At 47.1% G+C, this 26,906-nt stretch overlaps 1 protein-coding gene across 1 annotated transcript; it reads right to left on the minus strand.

Moving 5' to 3' along the window:
- Positions 1-1,486: 1,486 nt before the first annotated feature.
- Positions 1,487-26,250, minus strand: HGD (homogentisate 1,2-dioxygenase). Its single transcript, XM_017814798.1, has 14 exons — positions 26,072-26,250; positions 21,264-21,335; positions 18,268-18,356; positions 16,460-16,565; positions 13,107-13,166; positions 12,540-12,631; positions 11,838-11,872; positions 10,590-10,669; positions 10,360-10,459; positions 7,901-8,025; positions 7,212-7,316; positions 5,952-6,078; positions 2,450-2,631; positions 1,487-1,855 (listed from the first exon to the last, which is right to left on the minus strand). Exons 1-14 carry the CDS (start codon positions 26,084-26,086, stop codon positions 1,724-1,726), a joined length of 1,320 nt encoding a protein of 439 aa, XP_017670287.1. The 5' UTR covers positions 26,087-26,250; the 3' UTR covers positions 1,487-1,723.
- Between the last annotated feature and the right edge of the window lie 656 nt (positions 26,251-26,906).

A 26,906-nucleotide genomic window follows, 5' to 3' on the forward strand; every position in this document is an offset into this window, starting at 1 on the left:
TGATTGCTTGTCTGCGCATGCTAAATTAACTATTCTTGCTGCCACAAACTAATTTGATCTCCCAGGACCCATTTCCTCAGCTAATTGCAACTCGAGTTGCCACGCATGTAAATTCTCCCTTGCAGCTGTATTTGTTTCAGGCCAGCTGAGGCGATGGTTTGGGATGGATTGTGGATGAGCACAGTGCCTCTGGTCTTTCAGGCCAGCATCAGATTGATGCTTGCGGCACCTGCCACAGCCCTTTCCTGTGCAGATAAAAGTCTCTGATGCTACATCCCTGCGGATTTGAGCATGGTGCTTGGGGAAATGCTGCCCTACTTTTCTCATTATTTGCAGAACTCTCCATGCTGTTTTCTTGCAAGGAATGAATGTGCCGTGCTACTAGAGGTGGGGTTGGTGTTTGAGGCAGTGGTGCTGGGTGCATAGAGGAAGGAAAGGGAATTAAGTTTCCCTTTAGATATGTAGAATGAAAACAGGGAATTAAATGTGCTTTGTGGAACTTGACCCTTGATTGATGTGTTACCACCCATATCTGCTTCAGTGATATGTGTATACAAGAGAAATTCAAGCCTGCTGGTCACCACATGATAATTTAAGTCCCAAACAGAAAACAAGCTTTTCCCCTCTGCACGTGAAACATTCAGACCTCATTTATCCCTGAATCAGTCTGATTAAATCAGCTTGTCTGGCAAATTGATTCTCCCGAACGTCCTTTTCTGAATTGGTTATTTTAGAGTAAACATCTCCGTGTAGATTTTATAATGTAATACTTTGCTCAAAGCTGATGCTTTTTTTCCCCCCAAGGATCTGGTGCAGATCCAAAACTGATGATGGATGTAGCTGACTGAAATTACATGTCGCAGTTCTACATTTCCTTCTTTTTTGGAAAATTGTTTGTCTTGGGAAATAAGAAACATAGATTCTGGTGGCACCAAGCTTAGAAACCTTCATGTGGGTACGTGGTAGAGACCTGAAGTGTGAGGTGTCTGGGCTGTCCTGGTTCCCACCCTATTTGGGGCTTTTTTTTCTGTCTCCACCAATGCAATGCTGCAAATTAGCACTGAGCTAGGGAGAGGATTTGTCAAGTGCTAACAAACAAGTCAATGTTGAAGGATGGCCAGGGTGTGGAACAGAAACTTTCCCTTACTTATCAGTGAAATGCTTTGGATTCTCCAGCCTTTCTTCATTTGTGGTCTACTTTTCTGACAATCAAGTCTTTCCTTTGGCAACCCTCCACAGATGAGCAGGTTGAAGTGTTCTGCTCTAATAGGGGGCTTAGGTCTGATAGAGCCTTCGGCTCTGTAAAGCTCTTCCCATACAGACAGCATGAAATGCTTTGTCAATCCCTAGCTTGTCCCTGTGAAAGACACATGGGGTTGTATTTTCTGAAAACCCTCTGAACAAGAGCCAACTGTCACCTTGTGTCCACACAAGGTGCAGCTTTCACACCAACTATGTATGGTGAGAGACACGCAAGTACTTCAGCTTCAATGTGTCACCGGGAAAGCTTTAATTGGATACTTGAAAGTTAAGAATAATGGTGTTCTTTTACTGCATTTCCCAAGTTACATAGGGATGATCATTTTCGTGGCTCGGTGGCTGCTGGAAGTGCCGTTCTGTGCTAGGGCACTCTGCATTGCCCGAGTTGACTGTGCCATCACTCGTAGGTATGCTGGATTTCCCTGCCTTCACTCACGTGTTGCAAGCAGCAAGCACCTCCTCTTTACTTGCATTTAGGGTTGAAATGGCTTTTCAGAGGTTCCCAGCACTTGTAGTAGTTTTTATCTAGGCGGTTGGAGGTCTGGAGGCCCCACTTGGTGACAGCAAGGCTGAGGGATGATTCGAACATGAAGGCCTGTTGGGAAGAAGGAAGGTAGGTTAGGGCAGGAGAGCGAGAGCTTAAATCCAGGCAAGGTGTCTGCTCTGCCACAAACAGGATTTGTATGCATGGTCCAGCACTGCCAGGCTGTATCTCCAACCTGATCAACCCAGGGGAAGAAAGATCTTATCTGGCATTGCAATGCTGGTATTAGTCACGTCTCAGGAGTGACTTTGGACTACCTGCACGCCCAGACAAGCCAGGTTCTTCCAAAAGCTCTAGTTCAAGGTCTGTTGATAATCATCATTAGATTTTAGGGGTAGAGACAGGAGGACAGTCAAGGGGTTTGCTTCTTTGTCCAAAAATTCAATTAATCAGTCTGAAAATTCCCAGCTTCCTGCACAGGCAACAATTTACATGGGCAGATGATCAAAGCCGCTTGCCATCGTATGTCTCCAGGTGAGCTCCTGGGAGTTGAATGGTGCTGATCAGTAAGGGAGGTGAATGCTGCAGCACTTGGGTCCAAGTACTTTTCCAGCTTGCCAAAATGCTACAGTACTAGGCTGTAGTTTAAGAGTGGCACTATGCCAAGCTGTATTCAAAGTCTTACTAGCTCCTTTGGCTCCTTACCATGGTCCCGTCTGCAACCCTCTCAGGCTCCAGCTTGGCTTTGCTCGCCTTCTCAAAACAGTCGGCATCCGGCCCGTGAGGGGTCATCATGCTGTGCAAGCTGCCGCCTCCAGGCTGGAAGCCTTCCTCCTTTGCTTCATAGTGGCCCTTGATGAGCCCCATGAACTCACTCATGCAGTTCCCTGGAGGCAAAGAGAAGAGTTTGCAAAGAAGTGTGACTGGGAGGGATCACAGCTATGCTGTGAGCTCCTTGAAACCCATGAGCTTAGCTGGGCCAGGTTGAGGGTGGAGTGGAAGTTCCTTAGAAGGGTATCATGTGAGGGGACATCAGGGATTCTACAGGCAGTGCTTTTAAAGCTGTACAGGATTTTATTATCTGGATTCAGAAACAGAGCTCCTTAATGAAGGCTCTTTCTTCATTATGAATCACCCTAATGAAGGTGGTTCCATCAATCCCCAAATGATTGATGCACAGGTAGACCTGTGTTTTTCTTACCACCTTGAGCTTTCTAAGTACTACACCGGCATATGGACTGCATGGTGTAACCTAATTTTACACACTTGGATTAGAGATCTTAAAGTGCAGGAAAGGAAGTTCTGTGCTACAGACACAAAATGCCTGCCTGGTGAGAGAGCCTCATCTGCTGTCCCAGGTTATAAGCATGAAATTATTTTGTTTGATACTCTTCTACCACCTCCAGTGCAGCAGATGCTTGACTAGCTTATGCTTTTGATTCATGCAGTATCTACCTATCTTACTACAGCCACTGTGTGCCCAAAGGCAAGGAACCAGATTCTGCCTTTCCCTAAGGAAGATCTTCTTCTTTAAGAAGACCCTCTGAAACACGTGGAGTAATATACGTTAGTAACACTAATCTAAGTTAGTAACACTAACTTAGGTAAGGATGGCTATATCTAATAATTCAGTACTTACGAGTTAGGCTCCCTGTAAGGAAAGTACTTTAACAGCTGCCTTCCAAAGCTTTCAGCTTTAGTAGACCTGATGTGACTAAACAATATGGCAGCTTTCTGCTTAGCAGTCAGTTTTTGCAAAACCAGGACGCGCTTCTGTAGCTGTGTTATATATAGACCTTCTTAACCACTAGTTCTGTCTTTGTTAAGTACAATCCAGGGTCTGAAATGTTTAACAACAAAACTAATTTAGCTCAAAGAAGAGTTGGCCTACATATGTATGCAAACATTCATTAATTTTCATCCCAAGTTGTCAGTGTCTCATGTAAAACTGGATTGTTACAAGCTTTTCATTGAACCCACTCATGTACTGTGCTTGGCACATTTAGACTACAGTACAGTCTGATGATCCTAGGAGCTGGATCATCAATGTGTCTGCAACAGGACTTTTAATATCTCTTAGGAAGAGTGGGCAGGTGAGTAGGAAACCAGGCTGGAACTTAAGAGATGAGCTGAGTCCAGTTTCTTATTCTTTTACAGATTTCCTATGTGACCCCCAATGACTTACGTGTGCCTTTAATCCCTAACAGTAAGATAGTGCTGTCTCTACAAGCAGGCTGTTGTGAAGTTAAAATCCTTTAGTGGCCATTAGGTATTAGATCCCCCATAATGCGCTCCCTCAGACAAAGAAGTAGTATATGCCTGTGGTATAAAAACTGCATCAGATATTTTTCGGCCTGTGTTCCAAAGTACACAGAGTAATTCACAGCCCTTGAGGATGTAAAGGTGGCCAAGAGAAGTCAGTATTTATAAGCTGTACAGCCACCTTTGTATGTGAAATTGTTATAGTGTATGGGGGAATATTTTTGGACCACCACTGCTGTACTTTTACTTGGGGCAAAGCTAAAGCAAGACAAAACCCATGACTCTTAGGTGCAGCAAAATTCTCTGAACACAGGCTTTCCACAAAATAGGCCTCTTGTACAATATATGCAGAGGGCAGTCTTCAGCAGCATTGAACTTGTTGAGCTAAATATTCCACTACCCCAGACTTGCTCGGTCCTGTTACAACTCTCTTCGTGGTATGAGATTCTCATCATGGCACTAAATTCAGAGGGAACTAAGATGTGCAGTGTCTTGATAACTGACTTATCACCATGTCTGCCTTACCAGCTCAAGCTCTTCCCTTCCATGGCTGGGATAGAGCAGACAACCAACCTGCTCATCCTGAATTTAGTGCTGAAGCCTGTGGCTAAGGTACTGTGGTCAAGTGAGTAGCTGTGGTAGCTGTCTGCATAAGTACTCTTAGATCATCACAACATGGACAAGAGAAGGAGAGTTATTTCAGCTGGTTTTAACACAGACAAAGCAAGGTTGAACAACTTCATATTTGTTATGGCTCACAATGCATCTGCATAAACTTAGCACAGCTTTGCTGATGAGCAGCAACTTCATCGTGGTTAACCAGCAGCGTGTTTCACCTCTTGGCATCTAATAAAAGTTAATTGGCACTATACCAACCAGTCAGGAGACATGTTTGCATGTCTCCCTCATTATTGCAAATGAAATCAGAATGACAGGATGGGACTTTGTGGGATTTACTAAGCTGGCTGCACAGGTGCGTCTACTGTGCTTCCAAGTGCCATTAATTCTGCCAGCCTCCAAGATGCTTGGAAGTAGTCTAAGTAACAGGAGGAGCTGGCTGTTAAACTGTGGTTAGTAAGTGTGCAGAAAGCCTCACAGCACTTCAAAGTGACCACAGTATGGCCACTTGATATCTCCTGAGATGGGGCCTCTTAGCTATTGACAGAAGGGGTGCAGGGTGGCCAAGCTTTGCCCCTCAGTCTCACAGAGCAGCGTGCCTCATCCTCACACTGGAAAGTTCCATGTGGGGAACTGGATTTCTAGCACCCATTCAATGCAACATGTTGCCATGCTCTGCCAAGAAGAAGCCAAGAAACTGCCAAAAACAAATCTGCTCTGGTGATGGCAACTAAATCCCAAAACCATCAACCAATGCCCTGCCTGAGAAAGAGCCCTGTTCCTGATCACTGTCTTCTTAAATGGCAGCGGTACCTCCATCAGTGTGCAGGTGGTGATGAAGGGCTCAGGAGAGCCAAGTCACTCCTTCGCTGTAACTCTGATCTCACCACACAAGTGCCAGCTTTACACCCCTCTGTGCTTCTCACCACTTGTAACACAATATTTTCCTTTCCCCTGTTCTTTATCTATGTCCTCTAGTGAGATATTAAGCAATTCATGGCTGGATGACAGGACAATATCTGACGCATTTGTACCATGCCAAGTTCAATATGCACCTGGTCTCTCTGGGACCCCCTCGAGTACAGACACATCCATCTATGTAGACACAATGAGCCCATCGCCTCTGAGTTTTCATGAGATGCTCTAAATAGGCACATCTTTGGATTTGTTCATTTTCCACGGAGGACTGACTGACTGACTCCAAGAAGCTGACTAATTGAGCCAAGGGCAACAAATCAGACTGCTGCTTCCCTGCATATGCTCTCAGATAAATGGAGGCTTATTTTTTTTCTGTAGTGCTGAGCTCAAGCACACTGAGCAGACGTACGGTGGTAGTATGGTGGACGGAAGGTGTTGTTAGCTACCCCCCATCGCGGAGGGAATATGACAAAGTCAGCGAGTGCCACTCCAGCACGGGTCGTCTTGGCTGTCAGGACAGTGAAGATAGAAGGATCCTGAAAAAAAAACCCAAAGCGAAAAGCATGAAACAAAGCAGGGCTCAGAGCTGTCTACTCATGTCATCCAGGTGGTAAACATGACTGATTGCACCTCTCCCTTGCCGAAATACTTTTTCTACCTGCACCTGGTGTTATAGATGAGATCTGGGGCCCCGTGGGACAGCACCCAGCATCTCAATCCCATGCTTAATATGGGGGACAAGAGACTGGACTAGATGGTTCTTCCTTTGAGTGCTGGAGATCCTTCCCCATCCTGGCCATGATGCCCTCATAGCTGGGGCCCAGATGCAGGGAGTGAACAGCCCTGCAAGATAAGGTACTGAAATTCCAGGAGCAGTCTCCAGCACTTCTCCTACCACAAAACCACACCTTTTGCTTAGATGGTTACAGGGGACCATTCTGCTGGAGGCATTTAGCCTCATGACTGTTAGTTTACCAATAGGGAGAAGAAATTTTGGCTCGTGGAAGTCTCTAGTCCAGTAAAGTGATTTTCTGGGATTTGATCCCAAAACCATCCTTCTCCTGGCAGGTTTTCTGGAGTTTAAACAATACTGTCTGTTGGTTTTCTCCCTAGAAATGCTCCAATCTCCTTGCACACCCACTTGCATTGCTGTGGGCACCTCTCCCACTGGGCTGGTTTCCTTTTTAGAAGGGCTGCTCACATTAGTTTTGGCTTTAGTTATTTTCCATAAGATCTAGAAATTATAACAATGAAAGCTGCCAGCTCTTCAAATTAATTTCTATGCTGGACTCAGAGGATCTGGGGAAGGAGTCTGTCCAATTGCAAGAAATAAATCAAGGCAAGAATTTGAAGCAACAGTCTTTTTGCTGAGTTGCACGGTGTATGTTGGCTTCAGTATTCATCCCTCCTCCAGGGCACAGAAATTCTATGCTAAGCTGTATAGAGCTGTTTAAGAAGCTGATCAATCTCCAGTTATGTCTTTGCACCACAAGTCTTGCTCTACAAGAGCTTGGTTTGGGCTCAGGGAAAGCAGCACAAGAGATTTCACACTGTTTCTTAGAGCACAATGTATTTTTTAAGAGGCGCTGAGCCCTTGGAACTCAGGGCGGGTTTGGATGATGTGGTAGCCACAAAGTAATGCTTTGCCTTGCCCAGCTCCAGAACTTACCGCATGATCAAAAGCAACAGCATTAATGACCATGAATTTTTCCAGATGGTATTTGTACGGCGTGTAGTTCCCATGCCAAGCTACAACATTGAAGGGGGAGAAATCCTACCAAAGCAAAGAGACAGACAGAAGGTTACCACACACAGACTTCCAACATGCTGCACATATGCAGGACACTGCTCTTTCCCAAATGAAAAATGGGTTTAGTGCCAATGAGAGGTACACTGGCAGCCCTTTAGGCACAGCTCAACATTGTGAGGATGGGAGTTTTCCTCAGCGTTTCCACTTGGTGAGTCTCAGCCCTCCCTCTGAGGTTTGGTCTCAGAGGGTTTCTGATGCCCAGGCAGTGCTTGGAAAAGGCAAGCTGCAACACTGGCTCTCTGGTTAGAAAATTTTGGCTTTTCGCATCCCCAGCTCCTCTTTTCTTCTCTGCCGCTATGAACATATGGAAACAGTGAGGCAAAGAACATCACTGGGTCTTTGGGCAACCGAGTCTTCACTAACACTTTTTCCCCAGACTGAGGAGCCTCAGGTGGGAAGATGAATGACACAAGAAGACAAGGGATCAGTTCTATTCCGTAAAGCCCAGAAGGACCTCCTGAGACTACATCCATGCTACTCAGCTGCATATCCAGGCCATGCACTGGCACTGAGTTTCGGTGTTACCTGTTGTCCCAGGGCATCCTCACCTGCTGGGCTGCAAACAGCTTGCCCTGGTATTTGCTGATCACCGTGTAGCCCCCCGGCACTTGGCGGTCCTCATACCATGCGACGGGCACCAAGAAGTCACGTGGGTTGGCCAGGCCATTGGCTCCTGGGAAAGAAGGAGAGATGCCAGAGCTCTTTGAGCAACCTGGTAGCGAAGTGAGAGACCGGTACAATTTCCTGGCTTTGTGGGTGCCCTTCTGCATTGTGAATGACCTTATTGCTTCTTGGCCCACCACAAAACCTGAAATAGTCATGTACTTGTGCTCCTACAAGTAGGTGATTGTAATACATCCTAGCATTTAAGTCCCTTTTGTGACTAAGACAGGTCTCCCCTAGTTGCCTTCTGAATAAGATTAGTACATCATTCTCATTTAAATGCATGTAACAACTAGGAATTAAGTGAAAAACAGAGGGTGAATTGCTCTCTGTTCCTGGACGTCCTGCTGATTGGATGCTTAGCCATGCAAAAATTATGAGCCATGTCGTGAGGGGGCCAAATACATTTCTGAATACTTACAAAATGAGTAATAAAATAGTGATACCTACAGACTCTGGGCGTACTGGGGGGTTGCTCAGTGTGAGGAGTGCATTTTCAAAGTGCAAAACACCATATGGATACTGTAGCATTCTTCTTCCTCTCGTTAGTATTATTGTTATAAAGTAGTTTTGAATTTCTTGGATAAAAATGCAGACATTACTACCTGCTGCTAAGGTTTAGCAGTCATTGCTTTTCTCCAGCTGTCACTTTTTTCAAGTGAAAAGTGAAGTTAAAATAAAGTAAGAGTGAAATACAAAGGATTTTGGTCTCTGAGGGGAAGGCAGGTAGGTGGTGAGAAGAGGAACTCTTATAATTACCACCTCCTGAAAAGGTTTACAGGCAAGTGCACTCTTTTTCTTTTCTCCAGAAAGTAAACCTTATAATAGATTCCTACCTTCTGGAGACCAAAAAAAAAATCCCATCAAAGCCAGTCCAACTGTGTCTGAAAAACTAGCTAATGGGAAAACTTGTTACAAACAGGCTAGGGCAACCATATCAATAATCAAGTGGAGCAGGCACAGACCACAATAAGTGGGTGAAGGCAGAAATCTGCAGCTGAAAGGCAAGCTGCTGAAAAATCACTGTAGGCTCCATGTGGAAAAGATGTGCCCAGCATGTCATACAGGAGAGATGCTCAAATGAGGTCCCATTAAACAGCTGCAAGTTGGGTTGGTCCTCTATTGCAAAAATGACCAGCTTCTGTTTCACCACGGCCATGAGATGTTTGCAAATGCCCCCTGAATGCAGATGTGTCATGCCAAGCTTGTTACTGATTGGTAACATCTAGTTTACTTGAAGCATGGCCAGTCTTTTAAATCACACTGAGAGTTATGAAACAAGCTCAGTCAAGTGGGGAAAAAAATCCCAATCCAACTTAAAATGAAAAACAACCAAGCCCAAAACACCTGTCTGAAAGTGAAGAACTATTGGAGCTGGTTTTGTAGTTATTTTAGCTGTTACAAGAGCTGTTTCACTTCCTTTCACTGAGACAATCTTAGTAGCAGTAACCAGGAGGCGTTTTTCTCAGCAAGATAAATTTGGAGGCAAGCACTCCAGGGACAAGGAAGGTGACATAACCTGAGTTGAGCACTGCCAGAAAGCTGGCCGGGAAATCACAACATGGGTGTTGGGGCTTCAGATGCTGTGCCCTCTCACAATATCTTTGTCATGGCAGCAAGAGGCTGTACCTTCAAGATCTGTGACAATGCACAGAGCAGGAGGCAGCTGACAGAGAGGATCTGTGATTTATGAGAGCTAGACCTGCACTCAGTGAAAGCAGATCGGCCCTGGCAGCACAACACTGAGATGTGAATGTGTTGCTGATCTGAGCCCTCTGCTGCTCATTTTATTGGTTTCTAATTCTCCAAGGGGAGCAACTTCTGGCACTAAGGCACTCTAGAATTCCAAGGTGCCTCTGTTAAAAGAGGTGGGGGGGAAAAACCCACTTGATTAAATCTTAAGCAGGGCTTCAAGAATATCTGTTGCCTCTGAAATCTGCCTTTCTTTTTACCACATAAATTCTCTCCTATTACTCCAGCTGATGCCTTGTCTGTAAGTAAGAGGCATCAGTGGTGATGACCTTTTGAGTTTTTTTCAGTAGGAATAGGTTCTGAGCCAGCAGATGGGGACACTCAGGCCAGAAGGGAAAAGAGAAAGTAGATAAAAGGGTAGGATATAAATAGTGCCTTTGGTGCCAGGGGAGTCTTGGGACAACTAGGCTGTCACATTTTTTCAGGAATGCTTGCTCTGCTGGGGACTAATAGTGCTGGGTTGGAAACCATCATTGTGAAGGAGCATATGCATGGGAGGATGTATTACATAGGATATAAAAGGATGGATTTGGGCTTGCAATTCATGCCTGTCCCTATGAAATTCACTGTAGGTCTAACAGGAGATTGTTACCGATGGGTCCCAGGTCAGGCAGCTCAAAATGTGCCCCATACACCTCCAGAATGTAGCCTCTGGTCTCTCCAAACACCTCCACACTGAAACGCATTCCTTGCTGGAAAAAAAAAGGAAGACACTAGGATCCTCCCAGGACTTTGCTGACAAACCACAAGCAGCTGAGTGCAGGAGTTGGCTTGCTCCAATGTCTGGCTCTGAGCCACAGGCAAGGCACAGTCAGCCCTTACCTGGATGACACAGATTTCATTGGGCTCCACTAGCATCTTCCCAAACTCGGTTGTGATGAGCAGCTTTCCTTGCTGGGGCACTGTGGAAACAAAATGCAGGCAGAGGAGCTGAAGTAACAAAGTGACTGGCACCTTCTCTGTCCCTGCCAGAGCACCAGGCTCCAAGGAAGAGCAATGGGCTCTTTCTGACAGAGCTACACAATGGGTCCAGGCTCCCATGCAGAGCTTTGCAGCTGAGATGCCTGCACTGGAGTGAAAGCTTCCAGACCAGCCCCATCGTCTCCACAGCACAGAAGGTACCTGTGTGGGCCATCACCTTGTGGCCCTTTGATATGAGGTTTACACCACAGTCTAAATAAACGGGACTTGATATATTTGGGGTCACACCTGTCTGTCTCATGATCTTCACATAAAACAGTGCAGACACCCATCCTTGTCATGGCTGTGGCAGTGTGAGATGTCTGGGAATAACTTTCTCCTGAGGGTAGAAACAATGCTTTGCTGACATCCACATTATTTTCTATGACTGTCCTGGCACGAAAGAGCTCAAATTTTGACTTGAAAAACTAGCAGATTTACAAAACCTGCCCTGGCACTTCTACTTCACGGTAGTGAGGGAAGTAAGCAAGAACAATTTAATAGCTGTTTGATGGGAGAAATGTTCCTATTGGTGACCTGAAGGCATTCCTGTCCCTTGGTCAAGAAAGATACAAGCAAATATCTGGCTTCTGATACCGCTCAGAATATTTTTCAGAATGTACGGATTTTATGTGCCAATCTCCACACTCACCGTGGTAGTCTGGTTGCCTGAGGCTGGCAGAGCGTGGGAGCTAAGCTGCTGTGCCAAATACTCTTGGGCTGAAGCAACAAAGGCATCTAACTGTAAGCTGTTTAGAAATCCTGAGGTTTATGATTTCCAGAAAACCTCTGCCTGTGGCGTGTCTAATACCAGTCTGGGGAGCATTGGGAAATGATCCCTGAGCACTGCGCCAAGGAAGCGAGGTCACTGCTCAAACAGTTAAGGTCTGTCCCAGAGGTGAACTCTCTGAGCTGCACAGGAGCAGTGCAGTTTGCCCAACAGCCCAGCTGGTGCCAGACCACCAAATCTACATGGAATGAGGGTGAAGCCAACCCTCTCCTCCAAATCTTGAATGTAGGGCCCAAGGTTCCGGAAGAATAAAGAGGCAGGCAGGTGGCAACCGAGGTAGAACCAAGTGAGGGAAAGAAAAGGCCAAAACATCAACTCACCAATCAGGAAGTCACCATCTGAATTATAAAGGCATCTAAAGAAAAAGGCAAACAGGAAGGTCAAGGTGGTGTAAGCCCCAGGCCATTGTGCACACCACAGCCACAGCTGGGGAGTTCTGAGCTGGGAGACTGACATGGCAGAGATCTCCCTTTGGTCCCAGAAATGGTATTTGCAGGTCAGTGAATGCAACATACTGTCTGGTGTGAAGGAAGCAGGGAGGTTTAACGTGCCTGGCCTGGAAGCAGGACATCCTCCAACCTCTACCATGTATCTGTCTTCATGGTCATGAGCACATCAGTATTTGTAAACTGAGGATGGGGCTGATTTCCCCCATGAGCCGCTGCAAGGAGCAGCAATGCCCATCAGAAGCTGAATGTGTGTTGAACTCTGAGAAGCAGCTCCAGTCCCTGGGACAAGAGCACTTGGATCCAACACATCTCCTCTTGATCCACCCCCATGTCCCACCAAGCTTCTCTTGGTGGCTCCTCACCCCCTACCCCAGTGCTTGCCCATAGAGCACAACCTGCTTCACAAACACCTGCTACGGACACTGTGAGCACCTTTGCCTGTGCACACAAGGAACACAGGGATATAGAGACAGTGATGCTGGGAGCAGGTGGACTCAAGCATGGTGGCAGCAGACCTACACGTGCAGGCAGCCAGCCTGGAGTAGCCCGAGCCCCAGAGCAGCAGCCACTGACCTGTCGATCATGGAGGTGTTGCAGACAAAAATATGGACGGCAATGCCGTTGCGTCCTCTGGGCTCACCGGCACCACACAAGGTGTACAGTCCCTGCAGGCAAATCCAAAGCATCAGGAGCGAGCAGCAGGCAGGAGAGCAGGAGCAGCCCCCTTTCCTCCCCTCATCCAACCCTTTTGTTGGGGCTCATCCCTTCTCCCCACTTCCCATACTGCTACCAGCGTTTCTGTGTATGGCCTTTTGTCAAATATGTTGGCTTTTCTTTAATATATTAAGGATTTCTTAAAACTCATGTAAGCTGATGTTTTCCAGCCAGGGATCTGGGGAGAGCTGGAAACTGGGGCTTTTTTTTTTTTTTTTTGAGAGTTCCTTGAAAGGGTATGAAGAAAATTGTCCACTCTCAGTTGCTTGAAATCCGTGCTCCTCTCCCCTCCCATGAGTGTTCTGCAAGCCCAGTGGTTTCAAAACCACCACTATTATCTCAATGCTGAGTACCTCGTGTGCCCTGCTACCCCCTGAGGGGGAACGGAGATGGAGGATGCCCAGATGCCCTGGTCCCCCAACTTACGCTCACAAAGTCGGTCTTATTGTGAGGGGCTTTTGGAATCTCAAAAGGTTTCCATCGCAGCTAGATTGCAGCAAACAAAAAACAAGAAAGAGATGCCAGTGATCATAACACAAATGGTGGTAATTCAAAAGAAAGTAGACCCTTGTCCTCCCCCCGCTTCCCTACCCTCTGCTAGCTGAGGTAGCTCTCCTTCCTCTTTGCCTTGATAATCTGGTTTACAGGTAATCTGATTTTTTTGAATTTTTTGATTTATGGAGCCCTTTTAATTTTTAATCATAATTTTTTAAAATAGTTGGCAGGCCTGTGGAGTCCCAAAGTTAAAAAAAAAGTCCTGTTTAAAAGCTGTGTCTCTCTCTATTACTAACAACACCATTGAGAGCAAAGAAATTCAGATGAGCTGGTTTTTCACAGCCAAATTGTCATGGTCCTGTGCTCCACTCCACTCTGGATGATTCAGTCCCTCCATGACCCAAGCATAACATTCCTATTTGCTCCACCTCATTTTCCCCACATAAGAAGCAGAAATAACTCTACCTGCGTGAGGGAGAGCCATGAACAGCACTAATTACTTTTTGCAAAACCTGTTGAGATCCTCCGGCAGAAGGTGCCAGAGGAGTCCAAAGTATTTATTGCTGCTACTGTAATATTAAGGGTCTTTGCAGCTCTTGGGAATGAGGTGCTGCAGCTGAGAGCCCCTCACTGAGGGGTCAGTGCAGACTAACTCAAACACCCCAAATTAGGAGGATGTTGATGTGGCCAGATGCCAGATATAACCCCTGCATTGATATGCTTGACGCCAGATGAAAGTACCTGTGACTCTGGGCAACCTCAAGAATATTTTTTTGCTTTTATCTACCCAATGAAGTCTCTCTTAGCATGTTTTTAGGCTGGTGCCCTGAGAAAACAGTTTATAGTACTTTGTGTCTGTGCCTGCTGCTCCAAAAAATTATGGACTATGCCGAATTTCAGCTAAATTTGAAAGGGATTCCCCCAAGCCTCATGGAAGTTTTCCAAACCCAAGTCAAAATGTAGGTGCCTAGGCAATTTTTCAGGCTCTCCTGGAAAGCCAGCCTTGGGAGGAAACAGGCAACTGTACCCAGTGAGAGAATCTGATGGTAAAGCTGAGTGAAGCAGGGGCCCATCCCTAATTAAGTTGCACCCCAGGCCTGGCCCTGCAGCTTGGCCCTCTCTGCTCTGCTCTCCAACCCTGCTGCAGCAGCCCTGGGTCACCTGGTTGGATCCATCCTTCATCCCTTCCTCCCCCCATCCCATTCACTGGTGGGTAGAGGCACTTTTTCCTCCCCAGGAGACCCTGGCTGCTTCGTGCCAGTGCCTGCTCAGGGTCACACTGCAGGGGGTGCTGGGTGGAGGGGAAGAAGCTGCTGGAGAAGCCGCATATTTCTGGATGGTGATAAATACACCCACTAGAAGATCAGATCAGATGTGACTCTTGCGAGGTATTGATACCTCACACACATTAGTGAGGTGCTGAGCCACAGGTTTTACTTTCAGTGGTGTTTAGTCCCTTTCCTCTCAAGGGCTTTCCACCTGCAAAGCCACAAGCTCTGTGTGCTGCTTGTCTGGTGCATCTCTGCTCCATTTGGGTTTTAGAGATGCAAGAAGAAAAGAATTAATGTCTTGAGCCAGAAGAACGACCAAGACAGACACAGCAGCCAGCACCAGCCAGCACCAGCTGCTTGGGGAAGCTTTTAGTGTTGTTTCTTTGCTCTATGACCCGTGACACTCCTGAGATACAGCACCTCTGTGCTTACTATTACTTTATAGGTTTTATCTCCCAATCACTCTTCGAACCCACCTGCATCCTCTGGCAAGATGTTCCACACTTTATGCTCTTTTTTCTGACTGTGACATTTGTTATTGGTATTTGTTTTTTCCCTGCCTCTCAATCATAGCTTCCCTAGGTCATCTCTGTTCCAGGCTGGAGAGCTTTCTTCTGTTTCAGCACTTCTTGCACAGATGCCACCCCATATATTTTCATCACCATTGTCCCCTTTTCAGTTTTGACCTCTGTGTATTTTTTAATTCTGCCATTGTCCTAGGGTAATGTATTTTTTTCCATTGACTTCAATGGGCTTTGCATAAGGTGCCTCCATATGGCCATCTTTTCAGATGGATGACAATTGGGAAAGCTCCTTAAGAAAGCTGGGTGAGACACAAAGCACTGCAGGGAAGAGTAGATCTTGTCCAACAAACAGAACCTTGTCTCTGGCTCTGCTTCAGAGTGGATGAGAAGGAAAGCAGGAAGGTGGCTCCCACTTACTGCTAGGAAATAACTCCTCTGGGTTTGGTGGTTGCCATTGAAAGCGGTGAGGGAGAGAGTGGGCAGAAGCTTTGTTGCTGTTCCCTTAGGTAAAAAATGTACTACATGTAAATGGCTTAAGATGTTTGAGAGCTGGACATCTTGGAATTACTGTAATCATAAATAACCGTAATGGTAGATGCGGGCTGTGAAGAGGCATCAAGGATGGATGAGGTGGTAACAGAAATCATTGGAGCTTCATCTGTGAAGGAGCACCAAACACATGTAAATATGAGCCTGTCACTGCTCCTTGGTCAATGGCTGGAAAACATATTCCAGCAGATCTGGGAAAATATTTAGACAAATGGTGAGGCTGCTGGGAGGCTGGAAATTACCTAATGATGATGCATCAAAGGGTAAAACCTGAGATGAGTGAAAACCAATGACCATGAGATGATGCTGAGAGGAGAACAGCAGGAGAAGATTAGCAAACTCAAATGTTCTGGGGCTGGCAGGGAAGAAATCATGATTAAAGATGATGGCAAGGCTGTAACAGAGGAAGATAAATGCCATGCCTCTGTGCGACTCTCTAGAAGGAAGCTTGATTTCCCATGAGGGCTGCAGAGAAATGGGCTGGCAGCCAGTAGCCTCTCCAAAAGCACAGGGAAGGAGAGAATGGATGACAGAGGAATGCTGCTGCTCTGCTGGCTGGGCTGGGGCACGATGAGCTTTTGATGGGGGACACTGAAGTAGAAGAAAAAGCAGACTGAGAGGTGGCCAGCAGGAGCCCCGAAGGGAGATTCCAGATGGCACAGATCAAACCCTATGACACTGCAGACATGCTGGGAAGCAGCACAAGGATCCAGTGAGGTGGGAAGTAACAAGCATCGCACAGCGGGCTGTCCTTCCTTGGGTGACCCATAGGTGAGGAACAGTGAAGAGGTGGCAGTCAAGACCCTGCTCCTGTGTTGGCCAGACCCCCGATCCCAAGGCTCCCCTCAGACCTCTTGCAGCTCAGTGCCTTTGTGCTCCTGGTGAGTTTAATATTTGATCATCCTCCTGGCAGGGCCAGGGCTCCTTCCAGCATGGTTACCTGGTTGGGGTCAGGTTCAATTTCATCCCAGTCATTTGTCAAGTGTCCGTCCTCAAGAGGTTTGAAGGGTTTGTGGCAGACTGAAGGAAGGATTCGATACAGCCAGCTACAAAGAAGGAAAACATCTGGATTAGCCTGAGGAAGAGGTTAAACCTCTGGGTGGCTGCTGGCTGATAGAGCTCTTAAAATAACATTTACATTGGTGGCAACTGGAACAAAAGGTGTATTAAATATCAATAATATTAATATTAAAATTAATATTAAACATCAAACACCAGCTCACAGCCAGAGATTTCCAGAGAGATGGCTTTTATTATTGGCTCTAAATATAAACCCATCCTGCTATACATAGGTTAATATCTATATGTGTATTTACATATAATTACATATGTCTAAATTTACACACATACATATGCATATAAAAAATGAAGCTTTTTCTGTGGCTGAAATACAACAATCTCTCAGTTGGAAAAAAAAGCTACAAAGCAGCTCGACAAGACAGGGATAAGCACGGTATCTAACTGAAAGAACAGAGGGGCTCTCTGGAGACAGAAGGTCACAGCTTGTATCTGAATTTGGATGGATTACTAAGAGTAGCATCCTATGCCTGGCTGGTCATGCCCATAGGGCAACTGGCGAGCCCATGCAGTGAAGACTAGATATTTATATGATGCTTCTTGCCGCTACAGGAGGTCACCCATACCTCTGTCACTGCCTGGGGCCATCACTCTCCCTCCTGGCTGCCTGCTGTGCCTGTGGCTGTGCCCCTTGTGGCCCCTGCGGCTCCAGCAGCCATGGCCAGCATTCGCATGCTATGCGGGGTGCAGCCGCGCCCAAAGCTGGGCTTTTAATCAGGTGAGAGAGCAGAGGCAATCAGGAAAAAGCCTGAGCTAGGCAGGTCTGCCAGTGCCTTTGATGTGTTAACAGTGATGATTACAGTTTGGGTGGGTGGGAGAGAGGAAGAGGGAGCTCTCCCTTGAGAGCTGGAAAAATTCCATCAAGGACATCTTCGTGCTGCAAACAATGATTCATCCCTTTCCCACGCACACTGAGAGCTGGCACCAGCCTGGAGAGCAGAGGCATCTCAGATGATGCATTTGCTTTTCATTTGAATGAACAACAAAAGGGACAGAAAACCCACAGTGGGAGAAGCAAAATGAGAAACCCATCTTCTGCAATCTGGTCATGGTCAGAGCATGACAACCGGGACAGAGCTCTGGGAAGTTTGCTGCTGGCTGGAACAAGCTGTCCCCAGTGCTTCTGAGGTGTTAAACTGCATGCTGGGTGCCTGGCACTGGTCTGAGCCCCTGGGCAGCCCCAAAATGGGAACAGCTTGAACTAGCAGCTCACTGGTCCCAGTCACAGTGCAGGAATATCCCTTAGGAGGAGAGCCTGCTCACAGGCTTGGTTTTGACACTGTCTATCAGGTGCTTACCAGTGCCCGTCACAGGGTGATGTTTCCGTAGTAGCATCAGGGCTGAAATCCTGAGGTTTTTTCACACAACACACACGACCCGCTGGGGACCATCTGGCCTCTGTGAGCATCCTTTCCTTCCTCACCTCGCTCAGAAAACCATCCTGGCTGGTCCTTTCTCAGCATTTTCTTAACTTGCTTGCCCCACCAAAGCCTTTCTTCTCCCTCTCCCGTGGTTTTCTGTCCTTGTCCCTCTCCCAGTGCATAGCAGAGGATTTTTACCAGTCTGGCCCTGCAGAAAGCACTGGTGGCACTGAGGCAGCCTTTCCACTGCTCCCCAATGCTCACCCCAAGTGCCCCACACCACCCACCCGCTGCCAGGGGCTCACGGTACCTTCGCTTGTTGGTCGGCCGGGGGCAGGTGAAGGCAGAGCCCGAGAGCTGTTCAGCATATAGACCATATGGGCAGACTTGAGGGTTATTCTGAATGGGAGGAGAAGGAAAAATAAGGAATGAGAAGCAGTAGCATGGGATTTGGCTCTGAAGCCTCCAGCAGAGCACTGCAACAGGTACCTGGCATCCCAATGCCATGGGGTGGTGTGCTCTCCTGAGGCTGTGCTTCAGTCCCAGTAGCTGTATCTTCTTGCTCCTGTGAGGCTGGATGCCATGCAGATACCAGCCAGACCCCAAATCCCATTCCTACATGTCACAAAAGTTCCCCAAGGAGTTGGCATAGCCATTAAGGCAGCAGTATAGGGTAAACTGCAAAGGGCAGTGCTTGGCAGGGTCAGCAATGGGAGCGTCAGGGAAAACAAAATCATTGCCAGTGTTTACAGACTGCAAAGCAGACCACTTTTATGCACAGATTTTTTTGAGACCAAGTGTTCATGGAGGTTGCCCCAGAGCATCGTGACTGGCTGGCTTCCCAGAGGGCTGATAGAGACTCACAGCAGCTGAACGCACTGAACCTTCTGCCCCTTCTCCTCCTGCCCTCTGCCCAAGGAACTGGTGCCCAGAGCAGTTTTGATGTCATGCTGCTTCTTCATGGCTATGCTGCTTGCTGCCCCTTCCTGGCTATGCTGCTTGCTGCCCAAAAGCATTGAGTGACCTGGGTAGGAGCCTTTGCTTTTCCACAGGGTTTCTGCACAGTGAGAGTCTTCATCTGGAGTACAAAGGGGGCACTTTCCCCTTTGCAGAGCTGTGGGTACAACTAGCACAGGTTTAGCAGCCCTTATGAGTTCATAACTGAAGGACAGATTCCTCCTCTTCAGAGAGCAGAAACTAAACATTTTGATCTAAGTAGGCCAGCATCTATTTTTTTGAGATCAGGAAGAAGCAAAGGCATCCAAGAACTGCAGGAAATACCCCAGTGGGGACAGCCATATACCATTTGCTATCCAGTCTCTCTCCAAGATCTGGTACAGCATCCTGTCATCGTGCTGCAGCTGAGCGGATCAGCCATCCACACAGTATCAAACACTGCCCTAACCGGTGGGCAGAAGGAAGAAGTAGAGCTCTCATAATATGTGTAACTTCCAACCCTCAAACTCTGTCCTGTTGGCATGGGTATACAGGGAAGCAGGGGGATCAATAGCCCTTGGAATTTTTATCTTAGCCAGCACTACTGCAGATGCCAGTTTTATAAATACTGCATAGGAGAAAGAATCCACCCCTGGGACTGAAGATTTTTTTTGTCTAGCTCATTTTTACATTTTTTTTATTAACTCTTTAGACACTGAGTCCAGACTCTGGCCAGATGAGAGCACCTCAGCCAGGAGCTGGAGGGGTCTGCCTCTGGAAAGTGGTGCTACTCTGGAAAACCTGGTGGAGCACATTCACCACAGCCCACTACCTGATCAGACCAGTAGCCACCACTATCGATCTTCCAGTTTTACGGTGTCCCTTTCTTACATTTTTTTCTAGCCAGCCTCAGAAGCAAGATGCTGAGCCAGCCAAACCATCAGTCTGATCCAGCACAGTGGTTTGTCTTTCTTGTGAGCACATCATAGGCTGCCATGCAGACCTGGGGGACATATATATGCACTTAATGTGTCATTGTGTTTTATGTTAGTATCCACGCTGGCAAACAACGTGCACAATATCAGAACTGGGGAGATCCAGAGAACTCAGGAAAAGCAAAGGGTGAAGCTTCCCATTGGCCTCTTTGCACAGAGGGTGAAGAGGAGCACCAAGTGATTGACTGAGCATTAATCCATAGAATCATAGAATTATAGAATGGTCTGGCTTGAAAGGGACCTTCAAGATCATCTAGTTCCAAAACCCTGCCATGGGCAGGGACATCTTCCACTAGGCCAGGTTGTCCAAAGCCCCATCCAACCTGACATTGAACACTTCCAGGAATGGGGCATTCACAACTTCTCTGGACAACCTGTTCCAGTGTCTCAACAATCTCATAGTGAAGAATTTCTTAATATCTAAACCTACTCTCTTTTAGCGAAGCCATTCCCCCTTGTCCTATCACTACATGCCCTTGTAAAAAGGCCCTCTCCAGCTTTCCTGCAGGCCACCTTTAGGTACTGGAAGGTGCTAAAATGTCTCCCTGGAGCCTTCTGTTCTCCAGACCAAACTACCCCAACTCTCTCAGCCTGTCTTCATAGAAGAGGTGCTGCCATTCAAGTCCAAGCATTTACAGGAGATCCAAGGGAAGCCACAGGCAGCCTTAAAATGTGTGCTGGTGTGAAAAAGACTGCACAAGGGAGATGAGAGAGCTTTAATTCTTCAGGATTTTGTTTTTGTCTCTGCAGATCAAGGGGCTAGCACCACATGGGTCACGATTCCTTTCTTTAAAACAGAACGACCCAACATAATTTATTTTCATCAAACATATTCAGAAGTGACCTTTAAGAATGAATCTGTCAGTTTGTTACTACAGGCCTTCATGTCCCTTCCCTACAAAAAAGCTGCTCTCTGGCCAAAGGCTTGGATGTCAGCTTCATCAAACCTGATTCTTAAAGAGATTGAAAAAGCTGCCTCTCCTGCACAAGCATGTCTCTCTGCCAAGCTTCAGGCTTCTGCTTTGGTTTATTCCAGAGCCAGTGGCTTCCTTCTTGGTGTGGCTGAGCCACTAGTATTGCAGACTCCTTCAGGAAAAAACCCTGCTCTTGAGCAGAGGTAATTTAGGCAAGTCCTAACCCCCAAGGTGAAATTTGGAAGCTCACAAGTAACTTAAAAATAGAAAGTATGAATGGAAATCTTTAATTCTGATTTTTTCCAGCATCTTATTATTCCAGTCTTGCATAAAGAAGGTTCCTGGTGATTTTCGTGGTGGCAGAGAGAAAGGAAACAGTTTAAGATGAAAAGAAGCCCAGGGAACAGATATTCACTATATTCCATGTCACTCTGATAAATCACTTTAAAAAAGCTCAGTACCTGTCCCTCTGGCAAAGCTCCTGGACAGCGTGGATCCTCAGAAACATGTTCATTTCCAAATCCTGACAAGTACTGTAAAATAAACCACACAGCTCATCAGCATTTTGAAAACACAAGCAAAACTCCAAGCAACCCATCCATTACTTCCCCATGCATTTTTTCAGGCTCTTTGTATGCATTAAGACTTTCTCAAGCGATCTGCTTGCATATCGCCACAGACCATTTTCTCAGCTCCTGAATTTGCTTCATTAGCTAACCATGTGGTGGGCTGGGAAGCACAGACTGGATTTGCTCTCCTGCTAAGTCTGCATGTCTATTTTGACTGCACTCTGCACCATGAAGTTACTTGAGAAACAACGCAAATATTGCACATACAGCCAGACTCAAGAACAACAGGGTGATGGATAGGAAGAACTGCACACCAACATTATGGATGTGTGCTAGCACTATTCAAGTTCAGTCTGACTTTGCTTGAGTCATGGATGTTCCAAAATCTGCAGATAGCCTAGCAAATTTGTTCACTGAGTCCTGATTCTCAGGAAATAAAACTGGGAGTTGTTTGGTTGGCATGTCTTGTGATACATCCCCGTGTTCATCAAGGAAAGGGTCAGGACATAGATGGGATGAGGGAGGGAGGAAAGGAAACATAGTCAAGTTAAACTGTGTCACTGATTTGCCCTAAATAAGCATTGTCCAGTTGGGCATGAACCATCCATCATGGTAGTGAGTAAGAATTAATCCATTACTGGGTGATAATCTGGTTCTCTAGGGCAATGAATACCCGAGAGACCCATGGATGGAACAGACGTGCATGACCTGCCATGCCTACCCTGCCTACAGCTGCCGTGGTCTGAGTGTGGCCAAAAGCCACAGGACATGGTGGGTGTGGGTCCCAGATTTGCAGCACTGGGAAAAGCCCCACAGCAAGCCTGAGCCACACAAAGGAAGAAGGAATAACAGAGACCTTAGCTTTGCACTGTCAGAAATGTAAATACAGTCCCTTCAGATCCTATAGAAAGGCACGAAGCAGCACTTCTGAACTCTGCATGAACGCAGAGGTGTTTTGGCAGTGATCAACAGTACAGCCCTCTGGCCTGGGAGGAGAGTTAAATATTAATGCTCCCCTCTAAGTACTGCAAGAGTAGCCAGGCTGCTCATCAACCTTCATACAGCGGTGCCGGGATGGCAAAACCCAGGAGCCCTTGACTGACACACCCTTGCTGTGACGGGGTCGCTGCAGTGCTGCTGTGCCCCAGCTGCGGGCTCCTGCACCGAGCAACCCTGGCAAGCAGCGGGACTCTCCCTTAGTGCGGTGTGACACCTTGAGAGGCACAGGTCTGAGTCAAAGGTGGAGGGACAAAGCCCTTAGACCTGGTGTTGTTTTGGTTTTTGGTTTTTTTTCTTTTTTTTTTAATATTATACAGCCCCTGGATTATTCCCCCCAGGAGTGTTCAGCCTTGGGCAATTTGCAGTCCCCTTACAATTTTCCAAATGTAGCAGACACTAAGAGAGCAAGCTTGAAACCTCCTGAGAAACAATGTGTTTTCCTCAGGCCTCTTTCAGCGACCTGTAAGAAAAGGCCATTCCCAGGGGAGCCAGGCTGGCTGCAAGCCCTGCTCAGCCTGAACCTGAAAACATCCTGGTTTCCATCGGTTCAGGGAGGATATTTCTCTCCATCTTGCAAATGAACATACATCGCTAGGAGCTGCTCTCTGCTGCTTTCCGCAAGAAGCATATTGATATGCAAAGCAGCGGGTCACCTAAGCAGCCTTGGCAAATGTATTGTACTGGAGCATTTTTTTCCCTCTTTCTTTCCCCCCTTGCTTCTTTTAAACGGAAATGCAGCAATATCTGATGGGACTGCAGCAGTTCCAGAATTAACTGAGACCTCCACACTGCATACTCCTCTACCAGTAACATAAAGGTGGGTCTGGGCATTTGCCTTCAGGGCAGCCTTGGTGAAAATGGGAGGAAAGGGGGAAGAGGAAGAGGAGGAGGAGGAGGAGGAGGAGGAGGAGGAGAGAACACACTGATTTTCTGGAGGCACAGCCAGCAAGGCCTGAAAGGCTCTGCCATTAGCACAGCAAGGAGAAGTTTAATGCAGCGTGCAGGCTGCTTTCTGAGCTTCACCTACAAAAGGCTCAACTTAAAGCTGGTGGAGAGCTGGGACGGGACAGTCTATGTGGTTCCTTGATGGGTTTGTGTATCTGGCAAGCATCATGTGCTCCTTGGCAGCACATTGCCACGCTGCTGGGGTGAGGGGGGAAGGAGGCACAGAGATTCTGCTGTGACAAATCCATCCCCTGTCCTTCAGGCTGAAAAGCTGGTGACCTGCACATCTGGCTTGACCATCCACGTTCCCAAAAGTCCCTTTGCTTCTGTTTGCTGGGCCAGGGGAAGGAAAGAAAACCAACTCAGCAGCAAGCATTTTGTTACAGTAGCTGCTCCATGCCCACGTTGGTGCTGCACAGCACCTTGCCCGAGTGCAGCAATGCAGGAAAGAGCTTCCCACTGGGCTGGATGGAGAGCTGCTGCCTTCCTCAGCTGCACATCACTGGGGCTGCAGAGGGTGGCATAGCCCTGCTGCCTTGAGAGTGGCGGCAGAAGATGCTGCATCATTGTTTGGTCAAATCAATTCTTTCTTGCCAAGAAAAAGAATAAAATTCTCAGGTAACTGCATCGAGGACTGAAAAAAAGACATTGGCAGGACTGCAGCTGCGGGAGGGTAGATGTCTTGCTGATGATTTATCACCCTGAGTGTGGCTCCAGGGCTTTGCCTAGATGTTAAGTGTGGCTTTTCTCGTTCCCTCAGCTTTATTTTGTCTTTCCCTGTGGCAGACCTCAGAGAGGCTTCTCTCCTCTACATGCTTATAGGGGTTGGTGTCAAATATTACTTGGGCTGCAAAAAGAGCTGTGCTACAGCAGCTCCCTGTGAGCATCAGAGTCATCATGCTCCAGGGCTCTGGAGCACCACGCAGGAGCCCTGCTGATGCAGGTTGGTCAGGAGCAGCAGTGAAAAGGCCAGACACATCATGGCCCTTCTCCCTGCCAACCCTCTGAGTCCACGTCCTCCCTCTCAGTTTGTGTGGCACAAGGTGCCCCCAAGCCAAGGGAAATGACCCCTTGCACCAGCACCTGCACCAGAGCATCCTTCCTGGGTGAAAAATATCTGGAAAGATAGAAACCAAACCTTCTCCACAAAGTGGCACCATGACTGTAGTCCAAAGGGACCTCCCTCTACGTCTCTGCCTGGCCTCCAGAGTCCTAGCTATGTTCTAGATATCTCCAGACTGGGTAGGTTCATGGACGCTATTGTGGTAATTGGGCAGGTGGTTTCTCTGTTAGACAAAATGTTCCCTGTAGCTCTTTGTTTTCACTTCTGGTTTTAATTACTGTTGTTATTTTGTTCAAGATCCTGTAGATTTTTATGCCAACAGGGCCTTAGGAATTCATCTGACTCCACTTTGGTTTTTGTTCTATAGTTTTTCAATAAAATGAGAGAGATAAAAGCCCAGCACAGCATAAAAAATTCAGCAAAGCTCATTGATTGGAATAACCAGGATGCAAAGCAAAGTGCTCGCAATGGGTGTCATGCTCTGACCTATAAACCATAACCTTTTGTTCACCAGATTAGACAGCAGGCATGGGAAAAAGGCATTTGAAGTCTGAACACATAGTCAGCAAAATAATTAAGACCCTTCTTCAAACACTGCATAATATATTTCTCACTCAGCTCCTGCTGCAGGACACAGGAAAACAATATTCGTCTCTTGACAAGAGATGTATCAGCTCAGTCCAGTCAAAACCAGAGTGTTTAACACAAACATGCAGAAACAGAGACATGAGCATTTGTGGCAAAGCAGGTCTTACCCTCTGTGTGGGTCTCCACAGCCTCTTTGCAGCCTAAAACCAAAGCACACAAATCGGAGCTCTGCCCTGGTGCTGCAAGGGCCAATATCCCCAGCCAAAGATGCCATTTCCCTTGACAGAAGGTGGTGAAGGAGCACATATATGTATCCCAGGCATATCCAGGGCTAGGAAAAGGCTTAGTAACAGTCACAGCCCTGAAGCCTGAGGAGAAACCTGATGATCCTGCACAAGCTCTTGAGACCCACCATGTCCTGGGGTGAGGTCTTGCCACTCCTGCCTGCTGCAGCATTACTTGTGCACCCTGATGGCCCCAGAGTGGCTTGTCCCCCACAACAACAGTGAGATGCTGATGAGATTCAGGGTTGAAAGTCTTCATATTCCTACTCATGAGGCACAAGCCCACCATGTCACATCCTTCTCCCAAAACTCCCCCCTGCTCTGGCAAATGGTGGAAGGGAAGGGTCCTGCCAGCTGCCCTGCTGGGGCTCGGAGAGAAGGGCATGGCCAGAGCCTCACTGTGCCACGGTGTCCTGCAAGGGGTACTAAGAAATTGGCCTGAATGGAGTCACTCCCCTGGGCTGCTGAAGAAGATGGTTGTCAGGGTTGCAACATCTGGGCGGATGTTGCCAGCCAGATTTCATAGGCTGAGGGGGAAACACCCCCCCTGGCACCAGGTTGGGAGGAGGGGTGCGCATGGAGGGTGGAGGAAGGACAACTCCCACCATGAAGAGGTCCTGCGCTGGGACAGCCTGACCAAGAATGATTTCCAAAGGGGGTGAAGAGGGGGAGAAACACAGCAAAATATTTTATCCGAAGAAAGCTTTAAAAACACACCTTGACCCACAAAAGAGGGGCACAATACAATGAAACAGGCTCCAAAAAAATAGCGTGAGCAGAGAAGGGGTGTCCGCAGCCAGCACAGACACCCAACCTCTTACCTGCAAGCCTGTCATCCTCCTCCTGATTGTCCTCCTCTTGGAGCAGACACAAACCCCAAGCAGGTATCTGGCTGAAGCAGCCTGCCAAGCAAAGCCTGATCGCCGGTCAACTGAGCTTGGCTGGAGGCAGGCTGACAGTGCTGGAAGTGAGAAAGTCCAAGGGAATTTTCAACCTGTTTGCTCAACCCGGTGTGTGTTTAACCAAACACCAGCCCTTCTCTGCAGAACCAACCTCAGGATCGATTTGAAGATAATAAAGAGGCGGGAGGGCAGAGGGACTGGGTTTGCTCATCACTCCTGTTCCCCATAAATGTTAAAAAAGGGGTCACAGTTCCCACACATGGGGAGAAGGAGAGGACAAGGTATTTAGAAATGTTTCATAACCTTCTTTTATATATTATACCTCTAGCAATTTTCATTTACAGTGCTCTAAATGTGTAACAAATATTTGTTCATTATTTCTTCTGACCTGTGTTACAATGGGGATAGAAAGGATCGCATCCCCATCCTGGTGAAGGTAGAATTATTTGTGAAACATTGTGTGGCAACATTACACAGCATTTTGGAGCCAAAAGTAGGGGAAGATTTTGTATTCCTGTGATTAGAGTCATTGAGGGGAACTTACAAATTCTGAAATATTAATATTTTTCAAGAAAGCTGTTGCCAAGGAAGGAGCAGCAGTAAGCATTTAGCTACAGAATACTAATGAAAGTAGCTCTGCATTTCCAGAAGTTGCAGAAAGAAGGAAAAAACCCCACAATTGATTTTATTTGATTTTTTCTTTTTACTTTGAATTCTCAACTTCCTTGCCCCCCCCCCCCCCCAATAAATAAAG

Source organism: Lepidothrix coronata, unplaced genomic scaffold (genome assembly GCF_001604755.1).
Source record: "Lepidothrix coronata isolate B3197 unplaced genomic scaffold, Lepidothrix_coronata-1.0 Scaffold46, whole genome shotgun sequence".
Classification (NCBI taxonomy): Eukaryota; Metazoa; Chordata; class Aves; order Passeriformes; family Pipridae; genus Lepidothrix; species Lepidothrix coronata.

Bases quoted from the DNA above. Each gene is read 5' to 3' on its own strand.
- HGD (XM_017814798.1), bottom strand. The intron at 13,167-16,459 runs GTAACCATGCTG...GCTGCAATCTAG, and splicing joins TTGAACCTGACCCCAACCAG to CTGCGATGGAAACCTTTTGA. The intron at 6,079-7,211 runs GTAAGTTCTGGA...TTTTTTTTTCAG, and splicing joins CTGTTGCTTTTGATCATGCG to GATCCTTCTATCTTCACTGT.